The sequence below is a fragment of the Mirounga angustirostris genome, unplaced genomic scaffold (assembly GCF_029215605.1).
Source record: "Mirounga angustirostris isolate CCGP_5_RB_7025 unplaced genomic scaffold, mMirAng1.0.hap1 SCAF_8, whole genome shotgun sequence".
In the NCBI taxonomy this organism is placed as follows: domain Eukaryota; kingdom Metazoa; phylum Chordata; class Mammalia; order Carnivora; family Phocidae; genus Mirounga; species Mirounga angustirostris.
Genome location: NW_026991716.1, coordinates 30,027,317 through 30,049,265, shown reverse-complemented (window position 1 = coordinate 30,049,265; position 21,949 = coordinate 30,027,317). Strand labels below are relative to the sequence as shown.

Genomic DNA, 21,949 nt, shown 5'->3' with positions numbered 1-21,949 from the left:
ACCAGGTGGAGATCGAGGGTGGGTTTCCCCTCGGTGGCTGTGGGCGGGCGGCTGGAGGAGGGGGCTGGGCCGGGGGCGGGGTGGGGGCTGTGGGCCGCCGGGGTGGCCGGGGACACACAGGAGCGGCGGCCACCGAGGAAGGAGCAGCGCCAGAGCCCCGACGGCGCCCGGCTGCATGGAGCTGGGCCGCTGAGAGCTGTCGCTACCCGACAGCCTCTGACCTCCGCGGGACCCCAGCGTCCGAGGCTCAAAGCCTGCTCATTCTCTCCCGTCAGCCTTGGGGCGTTCTGCTCCTCTGGCCGCCCATAGATCCCTGGGACCCGGCGTTCGGGTCGCCAGCCATGGAGCGGTGCAGCCGCTGCCATCGCCTCCTCCTGCTGGTACCGCTGGTGCTGGGGTTGAGCGCGGTCCCCGCCAGGGCAGGTAAGAGGAGTCCCGACACCTGCGTCCTCGGAGTCAGGCTGCAGCTCTCATAACCCCCCCCCCCCCCCCCCCCCCCCGCTGATGCCTGGGGCAGAGCTTCCAAATCCAAGAAGGGCTGGAGGGCAGGTCACCTAGGTCCCTGGGAACCAAGGTAGGGATGTCTTTGCCTCCTTGAAGTGACTGGGAGAGGGCAGGGAAGGCTGAAAGGTGGAGGCTCACCTTAAAGAAGGGACTGGATGCTGGGGTACTCCAGGGAGAGCCAAAGGTGGCCGGGGCTGGTGTAGTCCAGCAGATGGTGGGGTGGGGAGGTAGATGCCAGTGTTGATGGGTGAGGATTGTGTGTGTATCTTCTGGGCTTTCTATCTCTATGTCTGGGGTGAGAGGGGAGCATCTGTGGGTCAGCGCAGAGCCTAGTAAGTAGAGAAAGGAGGGACGCCTGGATTATTTGTCCCACTGGCTTCCCGGACAGGATCCCCTTCCCCCTCCCTGTGCCCTCGATGCTGCCACGCGGCTGGCTCTGGGGAGCACCGGGGCTGGCTGCCAACAGGACGGCCGCTGGACAGGCTGGGATCAGGTGTCTGAGGCGGGAGCCAACTCTTTGCATTCCTGCCCCACCCCTCCCCCTCTGGCCAGCAGGGCTCCCCTGGGACCCTGGTGTCCACAACCCCAATCATTTCCTTCTTTTTCCCAGGATCCAGAAGTCCTGGCACCTAGGAAAGGGATTTGATGCCGGACAGGAGGGGGCTGGGTGTACCTGGGTCCTGGGCAGTCCTGGGGGCAAGCCTCCCACTCCTGGCAACACTGAAGGCTGATTTGCATGTAACTCCACTATTCATTTCTTCTCCGTCCTGGAGAGAAAATGGTCAGAATAGCAGCATAAAGGATTTAGATTAGATTACAGAAAGAAGAACTTCCAAGATTCGAGGAGCATGAGGCTGAGGGACAGGAAATGGACGTGTGTGATGTCTGTGGACTCTTGGAGCCTTTCTTAGGGAAGAAAGGAATCCTCTAGCATGGAGGCTGAGATGACTGTCCTTATTTTGGGTTTGAGTGGCTAGAGATGGGACTCTATAGGGAAATGGGTTAGTGTGGAATTCATAAGAGTAAAAAAATGCGGCATTTGGGGGCCAAAGGTAGAGTGGTGGGGCTGATGGGGCTACCAGTGAGGAGCCTGTGGGGCAGACTGAGGTCGGAGTCAGTGGGCACATATGTGGCCTGAGGTGGGCAGATGGGTGGGCAGACCTCTGGGTAGGTCGTCTATAGGATAGAACTATACTCCTGTGGTGTTTGGAGAAGGGCGGGGGCCTCTGAGGTCTCCTTGGCCTGGGGTCTCTGTGAGTCTCTGTGTCTCTGTCTCACTCACTCTTCCTCTCTCAAAGCGGCCCTTGTGTGTTGGTGTTTGCGGAGCTGCCACACTCAGGGGCCAGGCTAGGGAGGGGGGTGGGTGGTGAAGGGGAGGGCGAGGCCGTGGTTTCCCGGCTCCTGGACTCAAAGGGCCTTTTTTCTGCCTGTCCGCCCCACCTCACCCACCCCACCCAGCTCTACTCTCCTGATCGCTCTGGCCCCTGCCCTGCCCTATGCTTCTCTAAAAGTTTTGCTGGACTTTCTTTGGGATTTTTCCAATCTGGACCTGATGGCGTGAGGAGTGTGTTTACCAGGGAGCAAGTGAAGGAAAGGTGACCTTTGTCTTCCAGGGAGTTTGAGCCTGAGGAAGCTGAATTCTAGGTGGTTGGGGGGATGGCCTGGGTCTCAAATCTTTGGATCCAAGAGGTGGGGGTAGTGGGGCAGGGTTGAAGTTCCAGGTGTGGGGAACTTGCCCGGGTTTTGGGCAAGGACTCTGATGGGATCCACAGATGTATGGCTCAGGGCCCTGGACCAGCTCCGGGTCCTCGTGGCAGCTTCTGCCCCCACCCCCCCACCCCCAGTCCATCTCCCAAGCCAGGGGTACAGGCTCCTGGGGTGGCTCTTTCTGCTATCTCCTTCCTCAGCATGGTCAGAGTTGTCCCCACCTCCCCAAATGCGGGCACTGAAGCAGTTTGGAGCCCCATCCCCTAAGATTTGCCTCTCTGCTCCCTCCCAAGTGGCCCCCCCTGCACCTCCTGTGCCCAGGATGATCGATTGCCCAGATGTTGTTTGTGCTGGAGATAGGGGAAAGAGGCCAGAGACCCAGAGACCCAGAGATATGGAAAGGGAGTGAGAGAGGGAGAAAGACAGGGGAGAGAAAAGCATAGAAAGAGCATGAGGGAGGTGGAGGAAGACAGAAGAGACAGGGAGACAGAAAGATCAACAGATCCAGAGACAAGAAGAGTGAGAGAGACAGAGAAGGGGAGATGGTGGAGAGTAGAGAGAAATCCACAGGTTGAAAGACAGAGATGGGGAGAGACTGAGCAAGACACACTGGGAGGGAGATGGGCAGGGGTCATGTGGAGCTGAACACAGGGCCAGTGCTGCCCTCTTCCAGGTGACTCTGGTTTCCTATCCATTCAGGGCCCATTCAGGGGAAAGTAAGGGAGAGGTGACCTTTGCCTTCAGGGAGCTTGAGCTCCAGGAAGCTGAGTTCTGGACTCCAAATACCCCCATATCTTGGCGCTCCTGAAGGTGTGTGCCTTCTCCTGATCCTCATGGACTCTCCCAGGTGCACGCCCTGTGGATGTGCTCCGGGCCCTGAGGTTCCCCTCCCTTCCTGATGGCGTCCAGAGGGCAAGAGGCATCTGTCTGGCTGATGTGGCCTACCGAGTATCCCGACCAGCCCAGCTCAGTGCACCCACCCACCAGCTCTTCCCAGGTATGGGTGACATGCTGGAGTAGCGAGAGCTGGGGGAGGGCCTGGAGTGGGGTCTAGAATCAGACACCAGAAGGGAAAGGTTTTATGGCTCTTTTTGCCTCTCATTCCACCTGGTTGTGTCTCTCTCGGGTACCAGGAGGTTTTCCCAAAGATTTCTCATTGCTGACTGCTGTCCGGACCCACCCTGGCCTCCAGGCTCCCCTCCTGACTCTCTACAGTGCCCAGGGTGTCCAACAGCTGGGCCTGGAGCTTGGCCGACCCTTCCGCTTCCTGTATGAGGACCAGACTGGACGGCCTCGACCCCCGGCTCAGCCAGTCTTCCGAGGCCTCAGCCTAGCAGATGGCAAGTAAGTCAGTTTGCTCCTCTGGTCTGCCTGGACTGGCCTTTCAGGAGCTCCCCTCTGGCCACTGGCCCCAGAACCCCCAATCCCTGAACTAGGAAGCCTTTTGGCCACACCTCACCTACCTACTGCCCAAACTTCAGACGCTTCTGGCCCAGAGTTTAGGCTTTAGAGTTTAAATCTTACATGTAGTACTAGCCTGTGCCTTGGGCAAGTTAACTTTTTTAAGCCTCAGTTTCTATGGCTATAACATAGGGATGATACTATTATCATTAGCTCCAACCTTTCCATCATCTGCTCTCCAGCCCTGTGGACTCCCCCCACACCCTCAGTCAGTCAATTGAACCACTCCCCCCATGACCAGGTGGCACCGTGTGGCTGTGGCTGTGAAGGGCCAGTCTATCACCCTCATAGTTGACTGCAAGAAGCGAGTCACCCGGCCTCTCCCCCGAAGTGCTCGTCCACTGTTGGACACCCACGGAGTGATTATCTTTGGTGCCCGTATCCTGGATGAAGAAGTGTTTGAGGTAACCAGAACATAGAACAGAGTGGTTTCTGGTCCCACATCTTGTGCCTATTCTCCTTCTGGCCCCAGTACTCCATCTTCTTATAGCCTAGCCCTTCATTTGAGCTCTCATGAATCTCTATTTCCATTTCCTATCCTCAGGGCTAATTTTCTCTGTAGGACAATTAGGTGCCCACTTATATGGCAGGACAGCTGTCTTTATCAGTCTTCATGAGTCTGCCTGTCCATTCATCCCTTCAACCAATCTCTCTATCTGCACCCACTCATTCATAGACCCATCTAATACCCATCCATCCATTTATGCACTCACTCACCAATCAAGCATTCAGGTTTGTACCCACTCTCTTGCCCATCTTCCTCTGCCCGGCCACTTTCTTCTTCACTCATCCATCAATCTATCATCTTTAACCCATCCATTTATTCACTCATTCATCCACCCACCCAGCCCATCTACCCATGCATGCGAGGATGCATGTATTCATCCATCCCCTCATTCACCCACCCATCTCCTCACCCACCCACTTTCCATCCAACCATTCACTCATTCATTCACATATTCACTTCCATCCATCTATCTACCAATCTGTTTCCTCTACTCCATACCTCCATTTATCTACCCACCAATCCTCCCATTCATTCATTCACCATCCACCAACTCTCCCATTCAGTCAGTCATGCATTTGAGCCCCCATTCATTCACCCACTGACCCATCCATCCATCCATCCATCCATCTTTCTATTCATCCACCTGTCCATCCATCCACCCACCCAGCCAGTCAATATTCTCTGAATACCTGCTGTCCCAGTGTCAAGGGGAACACAGAAGAATAATAGAAGGTCTCTATTATTCTCAGGAGCTCCCAGTTCCTCTTTTAAGATGAGACAATAACCCCAAACTATAATACAAGGCAAGATATGCTAAGCACCATGTGTGGGCACAAATAAATGCCATTGGAATTCAAAAGTGGCTTCCCTCTCCCCCATTTCTAGAGGTCCTGAGAATTCTCATCATCACTGCCATTGGAAGGTCAAAGCAACTAAGGCTGGGCCACTGTTTCCAGAAGCCTTTGTGGAAAGGTCCATGCATTACCACAGTGTTGGATTAAGAGTTGGAATGTTTGAATTCTAGTCCCGAGTCTACCATTGCAAGTGACCTTGGGCTAGTCATTGCCTCTTTGAGCTTTCCTGAATGGAATATTTGAACAATAGGCATTGTCCTACTGATTTTTCCAGTTGTGGTGAAGGTCCAGTGGAATTATGGATGGGAAGGTCCTTTGAAAATGAAAAGGGCTGTGTACATGGGAGGGCTGATAATGATCTTCTCCCATTATGTCCTTTTACCTAGGACTGGCTCTTACCCTGTGTCCCAGACTTGACCCTCTGTCTCTCTCTGAAACCCTCTCTGCCTCCCTCCATTGATGTTCGTTCCCCATGTCTTTGCAGGGTGATATCCAGGAGCTTGTCATTGTCCCAGGGGTGCAAGCTGCTTACGAATCCTGTGAACAGAAGGAGCTGGAGTGTGAAGGAGTATGGAGGGAGAGACCTCAGAAACAACAGTCTCAGAGGGCCCAGAGATCTCCAAAGCAGCAGCCATCAAGACTTCATAGGCCACAAAACCAGGAACCTCAGCGACAGGTGAGGGAGCTGGGCGAACCCCAAACCACAGCACGCTCCAGGGAGGGAAGGTACCCAGACACCTCCCCAGGGGAATTTCCCCAATGTTCCAGAGCTCCCCATCCTATTTTGGGCTCCTGTTCCCCCCTTCACTGGAGCCACTCCAACCACACCTCCCTCTCCCAACCCTCACTCCCTCCTCCCAGTCCTCATTCATCAACCTTTTTATTTTCAATTAAAAATAAAAAGAGTCATTATGAAAGACTTCATGACTGGGAGCTGTGTCCCCTGCTTGCATCTCCTTTCCTCTGCCAGTCTTTCTGGAACTGTGTCCTTGGTCTTCCCATCCCTTCCTTGAATTAAGAGATTGGGGGGCAGTGTGTGTGGGGGGGATAAGATGCAGGGACAGAGGATGGGAGAGCAGAGTAGGGGAGAGACAGAACCAGAGAGACAAAAGTTGAAATGGTAAGACCTAGGAGGAGAAATGGGGAGAGCAGGAGATAGAGAAAGTCCCAGAAGAGTGCTGGGTCCATGCAATTCTGTGTTGGGGCCCAGTCTCTGGCCCCCTGCATGTGGAGGTGCAGAAAAAAGGGCTGGGTGGGGGGGGGGTGGGGAGGGAGGGACAGGGGACTCTGGGTTGGGTGGGGTCCAGATGGTTAGGGTGACAGATATGATCTGGGGTCAGTGGTCTGAAGGTTAGAGGGTCAATCTCTTAATCATGTCTGCTTCTGTTCCACATGTGGGACCCACGCCCTCACCTCTCCCCATCTCTCTCCTGACCCCCAACCTCTCCTTTCATCCCCAACTCCTACCCCTTTTCCAAATTCCCACACCATCCCCTTCTCTCTCTCTCCTCACCCTTATACCCCTACCTCTTCCTACTATTCCCACTGCCCATTCCCGAACCTCAGCCCACTGAGTCTTTCTACTATGACTACGAGACCCACTATTATGATGTGAGGACTGCAGGGACGACCCCTAATTATCAGGTAAACTTGAGGGACCCCTTCATTTCTTCCCCTCCTCCCACCACTCCTTGTAAACATCTCCTATGGCACCTTCCTCCCCTCTTAACATGTGGGGAGAGACATCATATATTTAGATTACGGGAGTGTCCTCACTGCCCCCTCCCATGTCTCTCTGCTACAGAGGCCACCGAGCCCCAACCACAGGGCTCCCCCTCCCCCCAGGGGGCGTCGGACCCCTCCCAGAAAGCCTACCCCACCTGCCAAGAGGTCAGCAGCCCGGCAGGCGCCCCCCTCACCAGGCCGGAGGCCCTCTCGAATTGGAGGTTCCGGCCCAGCACGGGGCCTGCCTCCCCACTTCCGACGCCCAGCTCGGCAGGCAGCTCCCCCCACTGCCCGGGCCCCCCCCAGGACCAGAGGAAGCGGTTACCGGCAGGTAGAGCCGGGGCATCCAGATCTGTGCCCCCAAACCTCTATGACCTTGGAGATTTACTCTCCCCAAACTGTACCCCCTCCAAAGGGGCTGCAAGATCTGAGATTACCCCCACCCCCCCAGTACAAACAGACAGTGCCCACAGTGGGGGACAAGGTGCTGCTTTGCCTCCCCTCCCGCTAACCTCTCTCCTTCCTTTCCGCCCCATGTTACTCTTCTCCCCGTTCTCCTTGGGGTTAGGACCCCTCCCCAGGTGAAGAGGAAGGAATCCTGGAATCAAGCCCCTTGCCACCCCCTGAGGAGGTAACTCCATCCCCCACCCTCACGCTAGCTGGGGGCAGTGGGCATCTGTGACCCACTCCCCTGCCCCATGTCATCTCAGTGAATTAGCTCTTTCTCTGGCTGGAGGGCTCCTTGTCATATCCAACTGTGGTCTTCCAGTCACTCCAGACCTGTCGACCTGCTTGTCTTTTTAAGTACAGCCATTTTTCTTCAGTGTCTATGTCTCCTTCCATTATTCTTTGATTCTGGAACAACTTCTTCTCCATGTTGGTGTCAAAAGGTTTTCATCATATTTCTGTTCCCCGGAGTTTTCTGTCCATGTTGTCACTTTTTCTGTTCTCTGTTTTTCCATCCATTTCTTTGATTATTCTCTGGACTCCTTTGTCTACCATTATCTCCACAGACTGTCTACTCTGTGTCCAGCCCTCCGGCCACCCTTCGTCCTTCTTGTAATTCATCATTTCTTCCCACTAGTCCCATTTTTGGGGCATCCCTCCTCATTTGCGGCCTTTGATGGCCCTCCCCTTTCTGTACAACCACTTCCCTCGCTCTTCTTGGGAGAAAAACTCCAGTCCCAGTTATCCTCAGATTCCTTTGGGCCAGAAGTTGCCACACTGTCGGGTCCAAGGAAAACCTCCTCTCAGCCCTAATGCCCCCATCTACCCCTCTCCCTCCCCATCCCTGGGAAGGAGCAGACAGATCTCCAGGTCCCCTCCACAGCCGACAGGTTCCTGACAGAGGAATATGGGGAGGGTGGCACAGACCCCCCATCAGGGCCCTACGATTACACCTATGGCTATGGGGACGATTATCGTGAGGAGACGGAGCTTGGCCCTGCCCTGTCTGCGGAGACAGCCCCCTCGGGAGCCGTAAGTGAAAGGAGCTCCTCTTCCATTCTTGACCTCCAGTGGGAGCTGTAAGAATTGCTTCCTGTTGTTTCTGATTATTGTCTATTGGCTGCAAGCTACTTCCCATTGATGATTTGCCTTTTTCTGTTCACATAAGATGTATATGTTGCTTGAAAGGATGACTTTCTGCTTTCCCTTGCCAAATATCTTGCCCTGTGACACCTCATGGATCTTTCTGCCCAGGGCAAATGGGATTTTTTTTTTTTTTCTTTTTTAATCCTCTGGCCACTTCCTGTCTTTCTTGGCCGCTTTCTGTCTCAATCAAGCTGTATTTCATAAAGCTTTTGGCCAATAATCCCCTACTTTTTGTCCATTGTCAGTTTTGTCTCCATCATTTCTTCTTGGTAAAAACAATTTCTTATCCATGTTGCTGCCAAATGATCTAACTTCCTATGTCATGTTTTCTAACTTACAGGTCACCCCCTGTCTGTCCTTTCCTGTCTTCCTTGGCCATGGCATCCATCTTGGTGACTGTGACAATTTGTACTGAAAGGGACTTATTTATGTTTTGGCTCTAGTTTTTCATGCTGTCTTGTAACAATTTCCTTTGCTAATAAGCCACTTCCTGTGTGTCTCAGGTCATCCAAATCATAAAGTCTCCATTGTGGGCCTAGATATTTATCATGGCTACTTCCTGTGTGTATTGGCCTTGATGTTCATGTTTTCTGGAAGAATTGCCTTTCGTTGTCATAATCCCCTTTCCAGGAGTCACTTTTTGTCTGTTTTGTGAACTTCTTCTTTCTCTTGGTCGTGGTAGCCATGTTGTTGTTGAAGGTCCACTTCCTGGATCTTCTTTTCTTGGCTACTTCCTGTCTGTCCAACCATTTCCTGTTTGTCCAGTTCATTTCTAGCCATCTTGGCCATGTTTAATTTTTCTTGGCCCTGGCATCATTCTTGCTTCCAAGTGTTTGTCCCTTTGAAATGTCTCCCTTAATTGTTTCCCATGTCTTCAACCACTCCCTCTCAGTTGGGAAATTTCCTATCTACTCCATTCATCTTTTGCTTGCCTTGCAATTAGAGCTGCCTCCTCTACCCTGCTGCCTCGTCCCAGAATTTCCTTCTCTAATATTGCCACCCTTGACCCTGCGCTGCCTTTCCCTTTTGCTGCTTTCTGGAAATTTGGGGTTGATCTGGGATATGGGAGAGTTTGGAAATTCATCACTGCTGTTTGGTCAGGATGGAGGTGGAGGGGTGCATTCTGAAGATTTTTGTTGGGAGAGTTGGGGCCTGGTGGGGAATGATTTCCATTCTTCCCATCCTAATCTTGGTTCTGGCCTTAGTGTTGGGGGTGGGCATCTGAGAAGTGTGGAAAAGAAGGAACTGGTGGGCTTGGAGTATAAATGAGGGCCAGAGGAAGGGTGTAGTGTCCTTGCTGGGAGAGGAACTGGGGGTCTGCTCTGGGGCTTGAGCAATAGCCCAAGAGCTGTATTTTTCCAAACACCAGTTATGAGGTCTGACTTTGGGATATCAGTGGGGACTGCCCTCCAATTCTACTTAGAGTATGGATGTTTAACCTCTGGAGAGTTTTTAACTTGTGAACCCCTTGCAATTCTAAGAAAAATTCTGTGCACAAGGGTATATACTTTTTCTTTCCTGGAAAAGACTTTTTGGATTATATCAGATTCTCATATGGATCCATGCCCTCCCTTCAAACCCCAATAAAAATCAATCCACAACCTTAGAGAGATGCTTATTTGGTGGATTGCAGTAAGGGTGAGGTAGTTGATAGTTTCTTAAAGTTCTAAGAATTCCTGGAGTCAGAGAGCGTTTGGGGAATAGGGTAGGGTCCTCCAGAAGAGGGTTTGGGAAGGTTGGGGGGGGGTTGGAATTCCAGGAAAGGTGTGAAGAGGTCGTTAGGGAGATGAGGAAGTTTGTTTGCTAAGATGGGGCTGGGAATTGGGAGGTGGAGAGCCATGAGGTCTCCTTGGAAGGCCTGGGAGGTCTGCGAAGAGGGAGTCTTAGAGGAGGGCTGGGAGGTTTTACAGTTCGGGTTGGGGAGGTCTCCAGAGAATCTGAGAGTGAAAGAAGGTGGGAGTTGGGATGGGGGCAGTCCTGGTGTCCTGGCTGCTCACAGGCCCCACTGGGGGTTACATGTGTGTCTCCTTCAGGCTGCCCGTGGACCCCGGGGGCTGAAGGGAGAGAAGGGGGAGCCTGCGGTGCTGGAACCTGTAAGTCACTGTTGGTCACTGAGCTGGAGGCAGGGGAAAGAAGAAAAGGAGGTGGGGGTGCTAGCCCTGTAGCCTCTGACTTTTAACCTTTGGCTCTACAGGGTATGCTAGTGGAGGGGCCTCCTGGCCCAGAAGGCCCTGCGGTAAGTGTAGCTGTGACCCATTAGCCTCCATTCTTTTCTCAGAGACCCTTCTTACAAACTCATCTATGCCTTGTCCACATATGCCCAGGCCTCCTTCTCAGAACTCTGGAGAATCCTTCCAAAGCTTCCCAGATCCTCAAATCTCTTTTGTAGAGACCACCCCTCAGCCACATACCCCTCTTCTATCTGAATGCCCACACCTGACCCACTCCTTTCTTGTTCTTCAGGGGTTGATTGGTCCCCCTGGCATCCAGGGCAACCCAGGCCCAGTTGGAGACCCTGGCGAGAGGGTAAGGGAGTAGCGTGTGTGGGGGGAGGGGGGCGGGGATGGACTGCAGAGGAGCCTCTGGTACCCAACAGGGGCACCAAGCTCAGTAATTCCTCATTAACTGGCTGACTAATGAACAAGGGGCTGGTGTGGTCCCCAGCACCCAGAAAGGAGGACAGGCTCTGGTTGGGGAGCAGAGTAATCTGTTGTCTCACCCTCATTTTTCTGTATGGGGGTGGGAGGGTTCAAGAAAGGTGTAGAGAAGTCTATATTTATTCTGTAGAGGGCTTCACAATGATGCCAGGACCCTAACATTCCCTAACTGTCACCTATCCTCATTTTCTCCCTATTCCAGGGTCCCCCTGGCCGAGCAGGGCTCCCTGGATCGGATGGGGCCCCTGGCCCTCCTGGCACATCTCTCATGCTCCCAGTGAGTTGTCTTCTGGGCTTTGGAATGGGAAGGGCAGGGGAATTGTATTCTGTCACCAAGAACCAGAAGACCAGGAAAGCTAAGGAGGAGTCTCTAAAGACCACCAACACAAAGAGATTGATCTTTGAGGTGGATGGACTAGGGACTCATTAGATGACCTAGAACCAAACATGAATCATCTAGAACTGGGCAGAAAATCCCACATTTCAGGGGCTCTAGAACCAAAGGAAAGTTTTTCTGGAGGAAGAAGCCAGAGAGTGGGGGAGGGAGACAGGAGTAGAGTTTCTGAAAACCTCTACATGATTATCTGAAAACCTTCCATGGGAGACACTGGACGAGAGCATGGGGTGGGGGGTGTCCCTGAACCTGGGAGATGGGGCAGAAGTGCTGGATGAAGCTTTTGGCTGGGAGGGTCACATGGGTTTCCTGGGAGAGAATCTGGACCTTTCTTTTTCTCTGCCCCTCAGTTCCGGTTTGGCAGTGGTGGGGGTGACAAGGGCCCTGTGGTGGCAGCCCAAGAGGCTCAGGCCCAGGCAATTCTGCAGCAGGCACGTGTAAGTAAGGCTGGAGGGGATGTTGGTGAAGGGAGGGGTATGGAGGGCAAGTGAAGACTTCAGGAGGGGTTGGAAGGGTAGGTTGGAGTAAATGTGGGGCAGGGTAAGGTCTGGGTTGGTTTGGGGCTGAGAGGGAGGTTAGGGAGAATACAAGGCAGTAGAATGAGGATTAGGAGTGGAAAGGTGAATTTGGAACGTGTACTGGGGTTGGGAGTTCTCCTGCTGCTTCTTCCTCAGCTCTGCTATGTCCCCTGCCCCCCTAGCTGGCGCTCCGGGGACCCCCTGGCCCCATGGGATACACAGGCCGCCCTGGACCCTTGGTGAGTGTGTTGGATATTGGGGTAGGGAGTTCTTTATTTGTGTGTCGGGGTACGGATAGTTCTGGAAAGGGACCAAGTTGAAAGTTATTTTGCTACTTTGGGGGAGGGCTTTGAAGTCATTGTTGGGTGTGTCCTTCAACATAGCCACTCTCTCTTCTCTGTCACAGGGACAACCTGGGAGCCCTGGCCTGAAGGGAGAATTGGGAGACCTAGGACCTCAGGTGACAAGCCCCACCCATCTGATCCCCCATCCAGTGCCTCCCTTTCCAACTATGCCCTTTAACTCTGCCCCTGAGTCTCTCTCACCAGGGCCCCAGAGGACCTCAAGGCCTCACAGGCCCTCCTGGCAAGGCTGGGCGAAGGGTGAGTGGGTGTGTGGTGGGTGTGGATGGGAGACAGGACCCAGAGTGTGGGGGACTGTGCCTCTGTTTGCTCTGACACTTCCTTTGCACCCCCAGGGCCGAGCGGGTGCTGATGGAGCCCGAGGGATGCCTGGAGAACCTGGAGTGAAGGTGACAAGCATGGGTCCTTCTCTGATGCCTATGACTTCTAGCCCCATCTAAGCTCATTGTTTTCTGGGCATGACCAAGTTCCCAGGGTTTCCCCATGAAGTGGCACCTCCCCACTCAGGACACAGTAGGGAGGGATGGGGTGGAAAAAGAGCTAGGACCTCACTCGGGCTGCCGCTCTTCCTCTAGGGTGACCGAGGTTTTGATGGACTCCCAGGGCTACCTGGGGAGAAGGGACACCGGGTGAGTATATTGGGGGTAATGCATTGTGATGAGGGGGTAGACCTTCTGTGGAGGGGTGGGGAGGTAGGGAGCTCAAGGCAAGGGAAGGAAGCTGAGGGTCCCTGCAGGAGCTCAATGGGTGAAACCGGTTGGTTAATTGAAGAGGGTCAGTTTCTGCCTGTGCTGGGGGCTCTGAGGCCCCTCTTATCTGTTCCCCCATTTTCCAGGGTGATACTGGTGCCCAGGGCCTTCCTGGCCCCCCTGGTGAGGATGGAGAGCGGGTAAGTATTGTGGCCAGGGCAGGGGCTCAGTATGGGAGAGGCGTGGAGGATGAGGCTGATTCACCATGTCCTCCTCCTCCAGGGAGATGATGGGGAGATTGGGCCTCGAGGACTGCCTGGAGAGTCGGTGAGTGTCCAGGGGGTCAAGGGTGGGGCTCTGAGGATGCCAAGGGAGGGATATGGACACAAAAGGGACATATTATCTCTTGCCCATGCATGTCATATCTTCCCCTCACCTGATTGCAGGGACCTCGAGGTCTCCTTGGCCCCAAAGGCCCACCTGGTATTCCTGGACCCCCGGTATGTGACTATCCCTGACTTCTGACCTTGACCTCACCCCCTGACCTTTCCAACTCTCCACCTTTCCTAGCTGCCTCTCCTCCCCTACATTTAGTTCTCCCTCCCTGGCCTCCCATCGCTCTGCTCCAGCTTTTAATCCTAGGTGCCCTTGCAAGGTTCTATGGTACAGTGCACCAAAGGCTCTGAGCATAACTTAAAAAAAAAAAAAAATCTTCAAAGAAACAAAACAAAAGCCCACAAACCCACAGACCCATAGACCCACGCCCTGTGGATCTGGGCCGGCTATGTTTACTTAGGTTTGGGATGGACTGGAGGTCTGACCAATGTGAGGTTGCCCCGTCCCACCCTCTGGAGTGGCTGGGCCTCCCAGAAACCACAGGTCCTTCCAGGGCCCAGGCCCCACCTTCTAGCCTACTCACACCCCTCTCATGTTTCAGGGAGTCCGAGGCATGGATGGTCCCCATGGTCCCAAAGGGAGCTTGGTGAGTAATGGGCATGGAGAACCTTAGCCAAGGTCCTGTTTCCTTGGTGACCATTTTGACCCCCTGCCTGCTTCTGGTTCTTGTGCCCCTGCTGTCCCAGCTAGGACTCAGCTCTCTGCCCCAAGTTTGTTCTGTCACCATCTTCTTTTGACCTCTGCCTGATTGCCTGTTTCTAGGGACCCCAGGGAGAGCCAGGACCTCCTGGACAACAGGGCACTCCTGGAACCCAGGTGAGTTGTCCTGTCCAACCCCTCCCCATCTTTAACAACTTCCTCTGGGCTTCCACAGTGGGTCACACCCTGGATAGAAATTAAGGGTCTCCAGCTCCACTGCTCATGCTCTAAATGGGGATGCTGGCTACAGGAGAAAGCAGCCCACCTCTGTGGGGCCCCTGTGACTTCTTTCTCTCTCTGTGTAGGGTCTCCCCGGGCCCCAGGGTGCCATTGGGCCTCATGGAGAGAAGGTAAGTGACTGATTGGGGGATAGGGGATGAGCTGGGAGGGGGGGTTGAAGAGAGAGCCTTAAATGTGTGGCTAGGACTTCAGTCATAGTCTGATCTGGTCCCTCTTGTGGCCCTGTGCCTCCTCGTCTTCCTGCAGGGTCCTCGAGGGAAACCAGGGCTCCCTGGCATGCCTGGCTCAGATGGACCGCCGGTGAGTGGGTATCCACCTCTTAATCCAAATTCCACTTGACCCTCCACCCCAAGTGAATGACCTTCAAGTGCCTTTGGTGACTATCCACACAGTGTATCCCTGACACTGGGAGGTCACTGGTGGTGCCTGCCCCTGGTCAGTTGGCTTCATTAGGGTCATAAGGGGGAGAGGGGTTAAAGAAGTGAAGGGAGGGATGCAGGGAAGGTGACAGTGGCCAGTGGTCACATTCTCCTTCCCCTACCCCAGGGTCACCCAGGAAAGGAAGGTCCTCCTGGAACTAAAGGAAACCAGGTGAGATCTTCCATACCTGCTTTCACCCCTGAGGGAGTTTCCACCCAGTCTCGGGCCCCAAAGTCCTTGGAATTTCCTTGTCTTATCATTCACGTGGCTCTGTATTCTCGGTCCCATGCCCTGTATCCCTATTCAGACTCCAATGTTGTCTCTACCGTTTCTTCCACCCCCTGAGGCCTCCACAGTCACACCCTGAGACCCCTTTTTAGATACCTTTCTTTCTTCTTCCAGGGTCCATCTGGACCTCAGGGTCCTCTAGGATACCCGGGACCTCGAGGTGTCAAGGTAATGGACAACCAGGCTGGGAGATAAAGGACTGTGGTCGGGGGAGCCAGCTGGGGTCTCAGGAGCTTGATCCTTCCAATCTAACCTCTGTCTCCGATCTCTCTGTCTCTGTCTCCCTTCTAATTCTAGGGTGTGGATGGAATTCGTGGTCTGAAGGGTCATAAGGGTGAAAAGGTGAGAGATGTGCCCCCAGCTTCCTAGCACCTCCATCCTGTCCCACACCACCCCTTCTGCCCAGCTCTTCCCCACTTCCTTCCCTCAAGCCTGCCCTGCACTGCTCTCCAGCTCTGAAATCCACCCTTCCACCCACGTTTTCTGAAATGCTCCATCTTACCTCCTAGCCCCCCATCGTCTCTGATGACCTCTCATCCCCATCTTTCTCAGGGCGAGGATGGCTTTCCTGGGTTCAAAGGGGACATGGGCGTGAAAGGTGACAGGGTGAGTAGAAACCCACACACTGGCCCTCCAACCCTAAGTCCTGATGTTCCTCCATGTTGGAGCCCCCAATCACCAGCCTATTTCCTGAAACCCCAGACTCCCCATCTCCAGTGCTCTTCTCCCTTGGAGTCTGACCCAGCAGGATGACAGCTTGCACAGTCTGCATCCCATCAGCCTGATAGTCACAATGCTCTCCCTGTCCCTGTGGGGCTCCCTGTCCTGCAGTAGCTTCTGGGACCCTACTCTGCTTCACCGGGGTCCACCTCTCCTTTTGGGGCCCAGGCCACACCATCAGTCCCTGACACTCCCCTCTTCAACCGTCTTACCCAGGGAGAGGTTGGAGTTCCTGGTTCCAGGGGAGAAGACGGTCCCGAGGGGCCGAAGGGACGCACTGGACCCACTGGAGACCCTGGCCCCCCTGGGCTCATGGGTGAAAAGGTGACAGGGGACGGGAGGGTATGAGGGCCTGGGCCCTGGGATCAGGATGGGCTTGGGGGTGCCAACAGCTGGAGTCAATGAGTCATTTGAAGACCTCTATACATTAATTATGCTCCTCTCTGTAGAAGGCACCCCCTGGCCACTGACAGTTGGGGGTGGGGGGGGGGATATATAAGAAGTGAAGGAAAAGTCCCTGTCGTGAGAATTTACGTGGCATAGAGGTGGGGACAAGGCATGAGGCTGGCATAAGGAATGTAGGTATAAGGCAGAGTGAAAATGTGTTCAGACTCAGAGCAGCAGGAATTGCAAGAAGGGAGAGTCAAAGAGGAGGTGAGCGCAGACCTGCAGAGCTAACTCTCAGTAAGCCCTCAACGGGGGCCAACACTGCGCCTGCTTGTCCTAAGCCTCCTGTTGCAGAGAGCGTTCACTGAGGCACCAGGAGGTGAAGAGGCTTGTTAGTAACACAGCCAGTGAGGGGCATGGCATGGGTTTGAGCCCAGGCAGGCTGCAGAATCCCTGCTCCTAACCTCGGCTTCACTGCTGTCTGGGCAAGGCGGGCCCTGAAGCATCAGGAGGAAGGGGGGGTGCCAGGGGGCTTGGGGTGGTGCAGACATGGGTGGGGGGCGGAGGTGGTCCTGAGTGTGGTGTGTGCGAACCTGCAAGGGGACTGGTCTTGGTGGCGTAGGAGTGTGTGCTGGGAAAGGAGAGCTGAGGTTGACCGGTAGGAGGGGCTAGATCACGATCCTGAGGAACTTGAAGGAGCTGCGGATTTAAAGACACAGAGGAGGCAAGATCCCAGCACCAGAGTTGGGGAAAATCCACTCTCAGGAAGGAGAGATGACAAAGGCCAGGCAGCCTGTGGAGTAGGAGATGAGGGGTCAGGGGCTGGAGATTTGCTGGGGAGGCTTGCTGGGTGGGGGCTGGCTCCCGTCTCTGGGGCTTGGGGTCTCCAGGGATGGTGTGGTGTCTGACCCATCTTGCTCCTAACTGCTCCTGTCTCTCCACAGGGCAAGCTGGGTGTTCCTGGTCTGCCTGGCTACCCTGGACGCCAGGGTCCCAAGGTGATATGGTGCCCCATTTGTGACCCCTCCTCCTCTTCCCTTCTCTGACCCCCGATTCCAGGAAGCACAGACTGACAGAGCAGTGGGGGACCCTAGAACAAATTTAGCCTAGCCGCATTCTACAGATGGGGGAACCGAAGGCCCGGCAGCAGCGGGGGTTTGTCCAAGGTCACCAAGTTATTGGAAGAGCACAGGCCTCCCACCCTACTGCCTCCATCACCTCTCTTGACCCCTGCTGGCTCTTCTAGGCCCTCCCCTTTCCTGACGTCTCAATTTTCTCCCTCTCCATCCTCCCCAGGGGTCCCTGGGATTTCCTGGTTTTCCTGGTGCCAGTGGAGAGAAGGGAGCCCGGGTAAGCTGGGGCAAGGGAGAGGGTGCGGAGGGCAGGCCTGTGGGTGGAATCATGCCCTGGTTGATGTGTTGTTTCTGCTTCCTTCCCATCAGGGCCTGTCGGGGAAGTCAGGGCCTCGGGGAGAGCGGGGCCCCACGGTGAGTGCAAGGGGCAGACATGTGGCTCAAGATCCAAGGAGGTCCAATTGGGTTTTTCTGACAACTCCTCTCCCCTCTCTCTAGGGTCCCCGGGGTCAGCGGGGACCCCGAGGTGCCACTGGGAAGTCTGGCGCTAAGGTTAGTGGTCTTGGCAGGGTTCCATCTGCCGTCTGCCCCTTAGCCCAGCTCCCTGTTGACTCCTCTGACCTCCAGCAGAGCTAGAAGGCAGTGCCTCTTGCCCTCTGACTCTCTTTCCCCCCAACAGGGAACATCAGGTGGTGATGGCCCCCATGGGCCCCCCGGAGAAAGGGTGAGTACAGCTTGAGTCTCCTGTTCCCCAGTGCTCCCCAGGATCCTTAGTGGAGCCCTCGCTCTTTCACCCTGGTGGGGGGGTGAGGTGGGGGGAGCTGCACCCCGTGACCATTCTCCTGATTCAATCCGGCTCTTTCTCTAGGGTCTCCCTGGACCTCAAGGCCCCAATGGATTTCCTGGCCCCAAAGGACCTCCGGTAAGCTAACCTCTGACCTCTGACCCGCTTGGGTTCTGTGAATCCTTCTTCTCCAACCTCCTTCCAACCCAGAGTTCACCTGACACCTGAATCCCTTCTAGGGTCCCCCTGGGAAGGACGGGCTGCCAGGACACCCAGGCCAGAGAGGAGAAGTGGTAAGTAATGCCCCGGGCCCCCTCAGACCTTCCAGAGCTGTCTGGAAGGCCCACCAGGGAGGTTCTGCTGGCAGAGTGATCATCCTGGTGCTGCTCAGACCCATGGCCAAGGGCTCCGTGGTGACTCTGCCCTTCCCCCAGGAACCTGGGATCCATCCCACAGTGTCCATGCCTGACATACTTTGACCACTCTCTCCCCTCTTCCTTTTTCAGGGTTTCCAAGGGAAGACTGGCCCCCCTGGCCCTCCAGGGGTGGTGGGACCTCAGGTATGTCTGCTCCCTGGGGAGAGTGGGCCCCAGACCCTGGAGTCAGTTTGTCTGCCCCTCTTCTCCCTTGTCCCAATCACATGCCCCAGCCCCTGCTTTGCCTGACCTGGACGCCAGGGCTGGGATTTGGAGCAGGATCCCAACTGGGCCAGTTCTCATCTCGTGTCCCAACGGGGCAGCTCCCCAGTGGGGACGCAGGGTGGTGCAGTTATCCCAAACTGGGGAATTACAGTGGCCGAGGAGAGCCCCAGGAATTCCCCAGTAGCTTTGGGGCGGGGATAAAGCGGGTCCAGAGGGGTCATTTTAGGGTGGCAGGGTGGCCTCTTTGGGCAGGGAAGGGGGCAGACGGTCTGAACTTGGAGTCTTTCTGTCTCTTTCTCAGGGAGCAGCAGGAGAAACCGGGCCCATGGGGGAGAGAGGTCACCCCGGCCCCCCAGGTCCCCCGGGAGAGCAGGGACTGACTGGAACAGCTGGAAAAGAAGGAACGAAGGTCAGTAAAGGGCCAGGCAGAGGGGAACTTGGGAGACCAGGGTTGGGGTGCTGAAGGGAACAGATAATTTGGGAATTGAGAAAGGCCAGAGACCTCTCTGTCCAATATGGGAGCATGGCTGTGGCTCATGACCTTTTGTTTCATCTTAGGGTGACCCTGGTCCCCCAGGGGCTCCAGGGAAGGATGGACCTGCTGGTCTGAGGGGCTTCCCAGGGGAGAGAGGCCTCCCCGGCACTGCCGTGAGTGTGATCCCGGTCTCCCAACAAGTCACGGGGCATCCTGGCGTCGCTCAGCATCACCCCCCCTCCCATTCCTCCGAATCTGTCTCCTCTCCCCTCCCCTCATCCTTCCCTGCATGTCTCTTGGACCCTCATTCTTGTAATGTCCCCCCTGCCCGTCTCACGTCTGTTGCTCCAAATCTCTGGTTCCTAGGGTGGATCCGGTTTGAAGGGAAACGAAGGTCCGGCCGGTCCCCCTGGCCCTGCAGTGAGTCTGGGGGTCCTGGGGGGCAGGAGGGAGGAACCAGGAAAGAGTGGGTGAGGAGGGATGAAGAGTGGCATCTGGATCTAGGCAAGGCTGGGTACTGGGCAGAGGGGGTCTAGGATCAGCCATAGTGTATTCAATTTTGGGCTCTTCTCCTGAGAACCAGGGTCAGAGCTCCTCTGGTGTGGGTGGACTATGGTGTCCTCCTTGGGGGTCTGACTCCATTTCCTGTCTCAGGGCTCCCCTGGGGAGCGAGGTGCCGCAGGATCTGGGGGACCCATTGGCCCCCCGGGGCGCCCAGGCCCACAGGGTCCCCCTGGAGCCGCAGGAGAGAAAGGTGTCCCGGTGAGTGTGGGGTCCCTGGGGAGAGACACTGGGGAAGGGTCTGAGCTGTGAGCTGCTGGGCTATGGAGGGTTTCCTGTTAGGGTGTTTGAGGGTGAGGGTCATTTTCAGGTCATGACTCCTTTCTTCTTTTCCTACAGGGTGAGAAGGGCCCCGTTGGTCCAACTGGCCGAGATGGGGTACAGGGTCCTGTGGGTCTCCCTGGTCCTGCTGGACCCCCGGGTGTGGCAGGAGAGGATGGAGACAAGGTGTGGAACCTACAGACCCTGGGCCCAATCTTTCCAGATGAGATCGCTGATCTGGGCATGCCTCCCACCCCTATCCCTGTCTTATCCTCCCTGCCCCACCCAGGGCCTTTCTCTAAGATCTCATCTGCCTTGTCCCCGCAGGGTGAGGTGGGAGACCCCGGACAGAAGGGCACTAAAGGGAATAAAGGTGAACATGTAAGTGACCATGACTTTTGACTTCTGACTTCTGGCCTTTATTAGCCTTGTTTCTACCTGGTTTCTGTCCCTGTCTTGGTGTCTCTGACTCTCCTTTTTACCCCAGGGCCCTCCTGGACCCCCTGGACCCCTTGGTCCTGTGGGGCAACCTGGAGCAGCGGTAAGTGACTGATGTCCCGTCTGCCCCCTCCCTGCCCACCCCCCAGGGGCGCTGGCAACTTCCAGTCTGCCCTCAGTTCCCCTTTGCCCTTGGGGTTGAGCTTGGGAGTGGGGGCTCTGGGCCTGGCGCCCAGCTCGGTGTGAGGTTTGTGAATAGAGAACTCCTGACCCATGACCATCTGTGTCCTCGTCCCTGCCCTCCCTCCACCTCAGGGAGCAGATGGGGAGCCCGGAGTTCGGGGACCCCAGGGACACTTTGGAGTCAAAGGTGATGAAGGAACGAGAGGATTCAATGGGCCCCCAGGTCCCATTGGCCTACAGGTGGGTTGGGGGGTAGAGGCAGGGGCTGAGAGGTGGGGTCAGGATGGGTCTGATGACCATCCCCTGCTGCTGAGGACTGGGGAGGTGGGGCAGAGGACTGGGGGGCATGAGAGATCGGAGGGAAGGGCACTGGAGGCTCCGTCTACCTGGAGCTGTGCTCTGGTGCGTTGGTCATCTGAGTCTGTGCCGTGTACCCCTGCACAGGGTTTGCCAGGCCCCTCGGGTGAGAAAGGAGAAACAGGAGATGTGGGCCCTATGGTGAGTGAGACCCCACTGACAGCGTGTGACCCTCTGGCCCTAACCCCACCTACTAGTCTCCCCCTATCCAGCTCCCGCAGCATCCCCTGCTCCCTGCATACTGCTTCCTGGCGGGGCTGCCCCCCTCCCCTGCTACCCCGCCCCCCACGATGTCTGCCTCACCCAACCCTCAGCCATTCCTGTGTGCTTAATGCTCTTTCTTTCTCTTCCCGTCCCCATCTCTGCTGTATCTCTTTTCCCCAGGGACCACCTGGCCCCCCAGGACCTAGAGGCCCAGCTGGACCCAATGGAGCTGATGTGAGTCCTCTCAGCCTCTGTCCCTTCAGATCACTCTGGCCAGTTCTGCCTCCCTTTCCCCAGACTACAAACTCTAGTCTCATCTCAGCTGCTATGAAAAGTCAACGGCCCTGGAAGGCCTCCCATTGTCTCACTGCTGTGACCTCAGGGTGCTCATTCAGGCTCTACCTCCTCCCTTAAGCAATGATTCCTACTTCTGTTCCTCTTCCAGGGTCCGCAAGGTCCCCCGGGAGGTGTTGGGAACCTGGGTCCCCCTGGAGAGAAGGTAACTGGGAAGGGGGTGAATGAATGGACTTGTCCCGGACAGGGGGTATCAAGGTTGGACTTCTGCCAGTTTTGATTGGGGGTGGGACAAAAGGGAATGAGATGTGGGGAATATCAAGATTTTTTGGGGAAAGGAGGTTTTTGACCTGAGTTTCCTTGCAGGGGGAGCCAGGAGAGTCAGGAGCTCCAGGGGTCCAGGGCGAGCCAGGTGTCAAAGTGAGTGAAATCTCTGAGGCCTTGCTCCCTAATCCCCATCACCCTCCTCAACACCAGCTCCCGGTTGCTGTGACCTCCCGGAGCTGGAGCGTCTCCAAAGCCCAGGAGCCTGTTCTCCTAATCCTCTGTGAGGCTG

The 21,949-nt window shown here is 55.5% G+C and overlaps 1 protein-coding gene across 4 annotated transcripts in view; it reads left to right on the top strand.

Annotated features, from left to right (window-relative positions):
- The first annotated feature begins 113 nt into the window (after nucleotides 1-113).
- COL11A2 (collagen type XI alpha 2 chain) overlaps nucleotides 114-21,949 on the top strand; it is a 34,748-nt gene continuing 12,912 nt past the window's right edge. For 2 of the 4 annotated variants that reach the window (XM_064597453.1, XM_064597454.1), the window contains exons 1-50: nucleotides 114-423; nucleotides 3,059-3,208; nucleotides 3,345-3,555; nucleotides 3,914-4,076; nucleotides 5,519-5,710; nucleotides 6,601-6,678; nucleotides 7,328-7,390; nucleotides 8,059-8,238; nucleotides 10,386-10,445; nucleotides 10,547-10,588; nucleotides 10,816-10,878; nucleotides 11,212-11,286; nucleotides 11,754-11,840; nucleotides 12,104-12,160; nucleotides 12,328-12,381; nucleotides 12,470-12,523; nucleotides 12,619-12,672; nucleotides 12,859-12,912; nucleotides 13,119-13,172; nucleotides 13,255-13,299; nucleotides 13,419-13,472; nucleotides 13,910-13,954; nucleotides 14,131-14,184; nucleotides 14,373-14,417; nucleotides 14,554-14,607; nucleotides 14,854-14,898; nucleotides 15,130-15,183; nucleotides 15,313-15,357; nucleotides 15,568-15,621; nucleotides 15,952-16,059; nucleotides 17,067-17,120; nucleotides 17,419-17,472; nucleotides 17,565-17,609; nucleotides 17,694-17,747; nucleotides 17,875-17,919; nucleotides 18,064-18,117; nucleotides 18,219-18,272; nucleotides 18,486-18,539; nucleotides 18,922-19,029; nucleotides 19,179-19,268; nucleotides 19,462-19,515; nucleotides 19,750-19,857; nucleotides 19,996-20,103; nucleotides 20,245-20,298; nucleotides 20,405-20,458; nucleotides 20,671-20,778; nucleotides 20,983-21,036; nucleotides 21,280-21,333; nucleotides 21,545-21,598; nucleotides 21,760-21,813. In XM_064597453.1, the coding sequence (XP_064453523.1) occupies nucleotides 342-423; nucleotides 3,059-3,208; nucleotides 3,345-3,555; nucleotides 3,914-4,076; nucleotides 5,519-5,710; nucleotides 6,601-6,678; nucleotides 7,328-7,390; nucleotides 8,059-8,238; nucleotides 10,386-10,445; nucleotides 10,547-10,588; nucleotides 10,816-10,878; nucleotides 11,212-11,286; nucleotides 11,754-11,840; nucleotides 12,104-12,160; nucleotides 12,328-12,381; nucleotides 12,470-12,523; nucleotides 12,619-12,672; nucleotides 12,859-12,912; nucleotides 13,119-13,172; nucleotides 13,255-13,299; nucleotides 13,419-13,472; nucleotides 13,910-13,954; nucleotides 14,131-14,184; nucleotides 14,373-14,417; nucleotides 14,554-14,607; nucleotides 14,854-14,898; nucleotides 15,130-15,183; nucleotides 15,313-15,357; nucleotides 15,568-15,621; nucleotides 15,952-16,059; nucleotides 17,067-17,120; nucleotides 17,419-17,472; nucleotides 17,565-17,609; nucleotides 17,694-17,747; nucleotides 17,875-17,919; nucleotides 18,064-18,117; nucleotides 18,219-18,272; nucleotides 18,486-18,539; nucleotides 18,922-19,029; nucleotides 19,179-19,268; nucleotides 19,462-19,515; nucleotides 19,750-19,857; nucleotides 19,996-20,103; nucleotides 20,245-20,298; nucleotides 20,405-20,458; nucleotides 20,671-20,778; nucleotides 20,983-21,036; nucleotides 21,280-21,333; nucleotides 21,545-21,598; nucleotides 21,760-21,813 (3,690 nt within the window). In that variant the 5' untranslated portion in view covers nucleotides 114-341. The remainder of the gene's footprint in view (nucleotides 424-3,058; nucleotides 3,209-3,344; nucleotides 3,556-3,913; nucleotides 4,077-5,518; nucleotides 5,711-6,600; nucleotides 6,679-7,327; nucleotides 7,391-8,058; nucleotides 8,239-10,385; nucleotides 10,446-10,546; nucleotides 10,589-10,815; nucleotides 10,879-11,211; nucleotides 11,287-11,753; nucleotides 11,841-12,103; nucleotides 12,161-12,327; nucleotides 12,382-12,469; nucleotides 12,524-12,618; nucleotides 12,673-12,858; nucleotides 12,913-13,118; nucleotides 13,173-13,254; nucleotides 13,300-13,418; nucleotides 13,473-13,909; nucleotides 13,955-14,130; nucleotides 14,185-14,372; nucleotides 14,418-14,553; nucleotides 14,608-14,853; nucleotides 14,899-15,129; nucleotides 15,184-15,312; nucleotides 15,358-15,567; nucleotides 15,622-15,951; nucleotides 16,060-17,066; nucleotides 17,121-17,418; nucleotides 17,473-17,564; nucleotides 17,610-17,693; nucleotides 17,748-17,874; nucleotides 17,920-18,063; nucleotides 18,118-18,218; nucleotides 18,273-18,485; nucleotides 18,540-18,921; nucleotides 19,030-19,178; nucleotides 19,269-19,461; nucleotides 19,516-19,749; nucleotides 19,858-19,995; nucleotides 20,104-20,244; nucleotides 20,299-20,404; nucleotides 20,459-20,670; nucleotides 20,779-20,982; nucleotides 21,037-21,279; nucleotides 21,334-21,544; nucleotides 21,599-21,759; nucleotides 21,814-21,949) is intronic. The other 2 variants (XM_045865974.2, XM_064597452.1) reach the window with 2 other exon arrangements.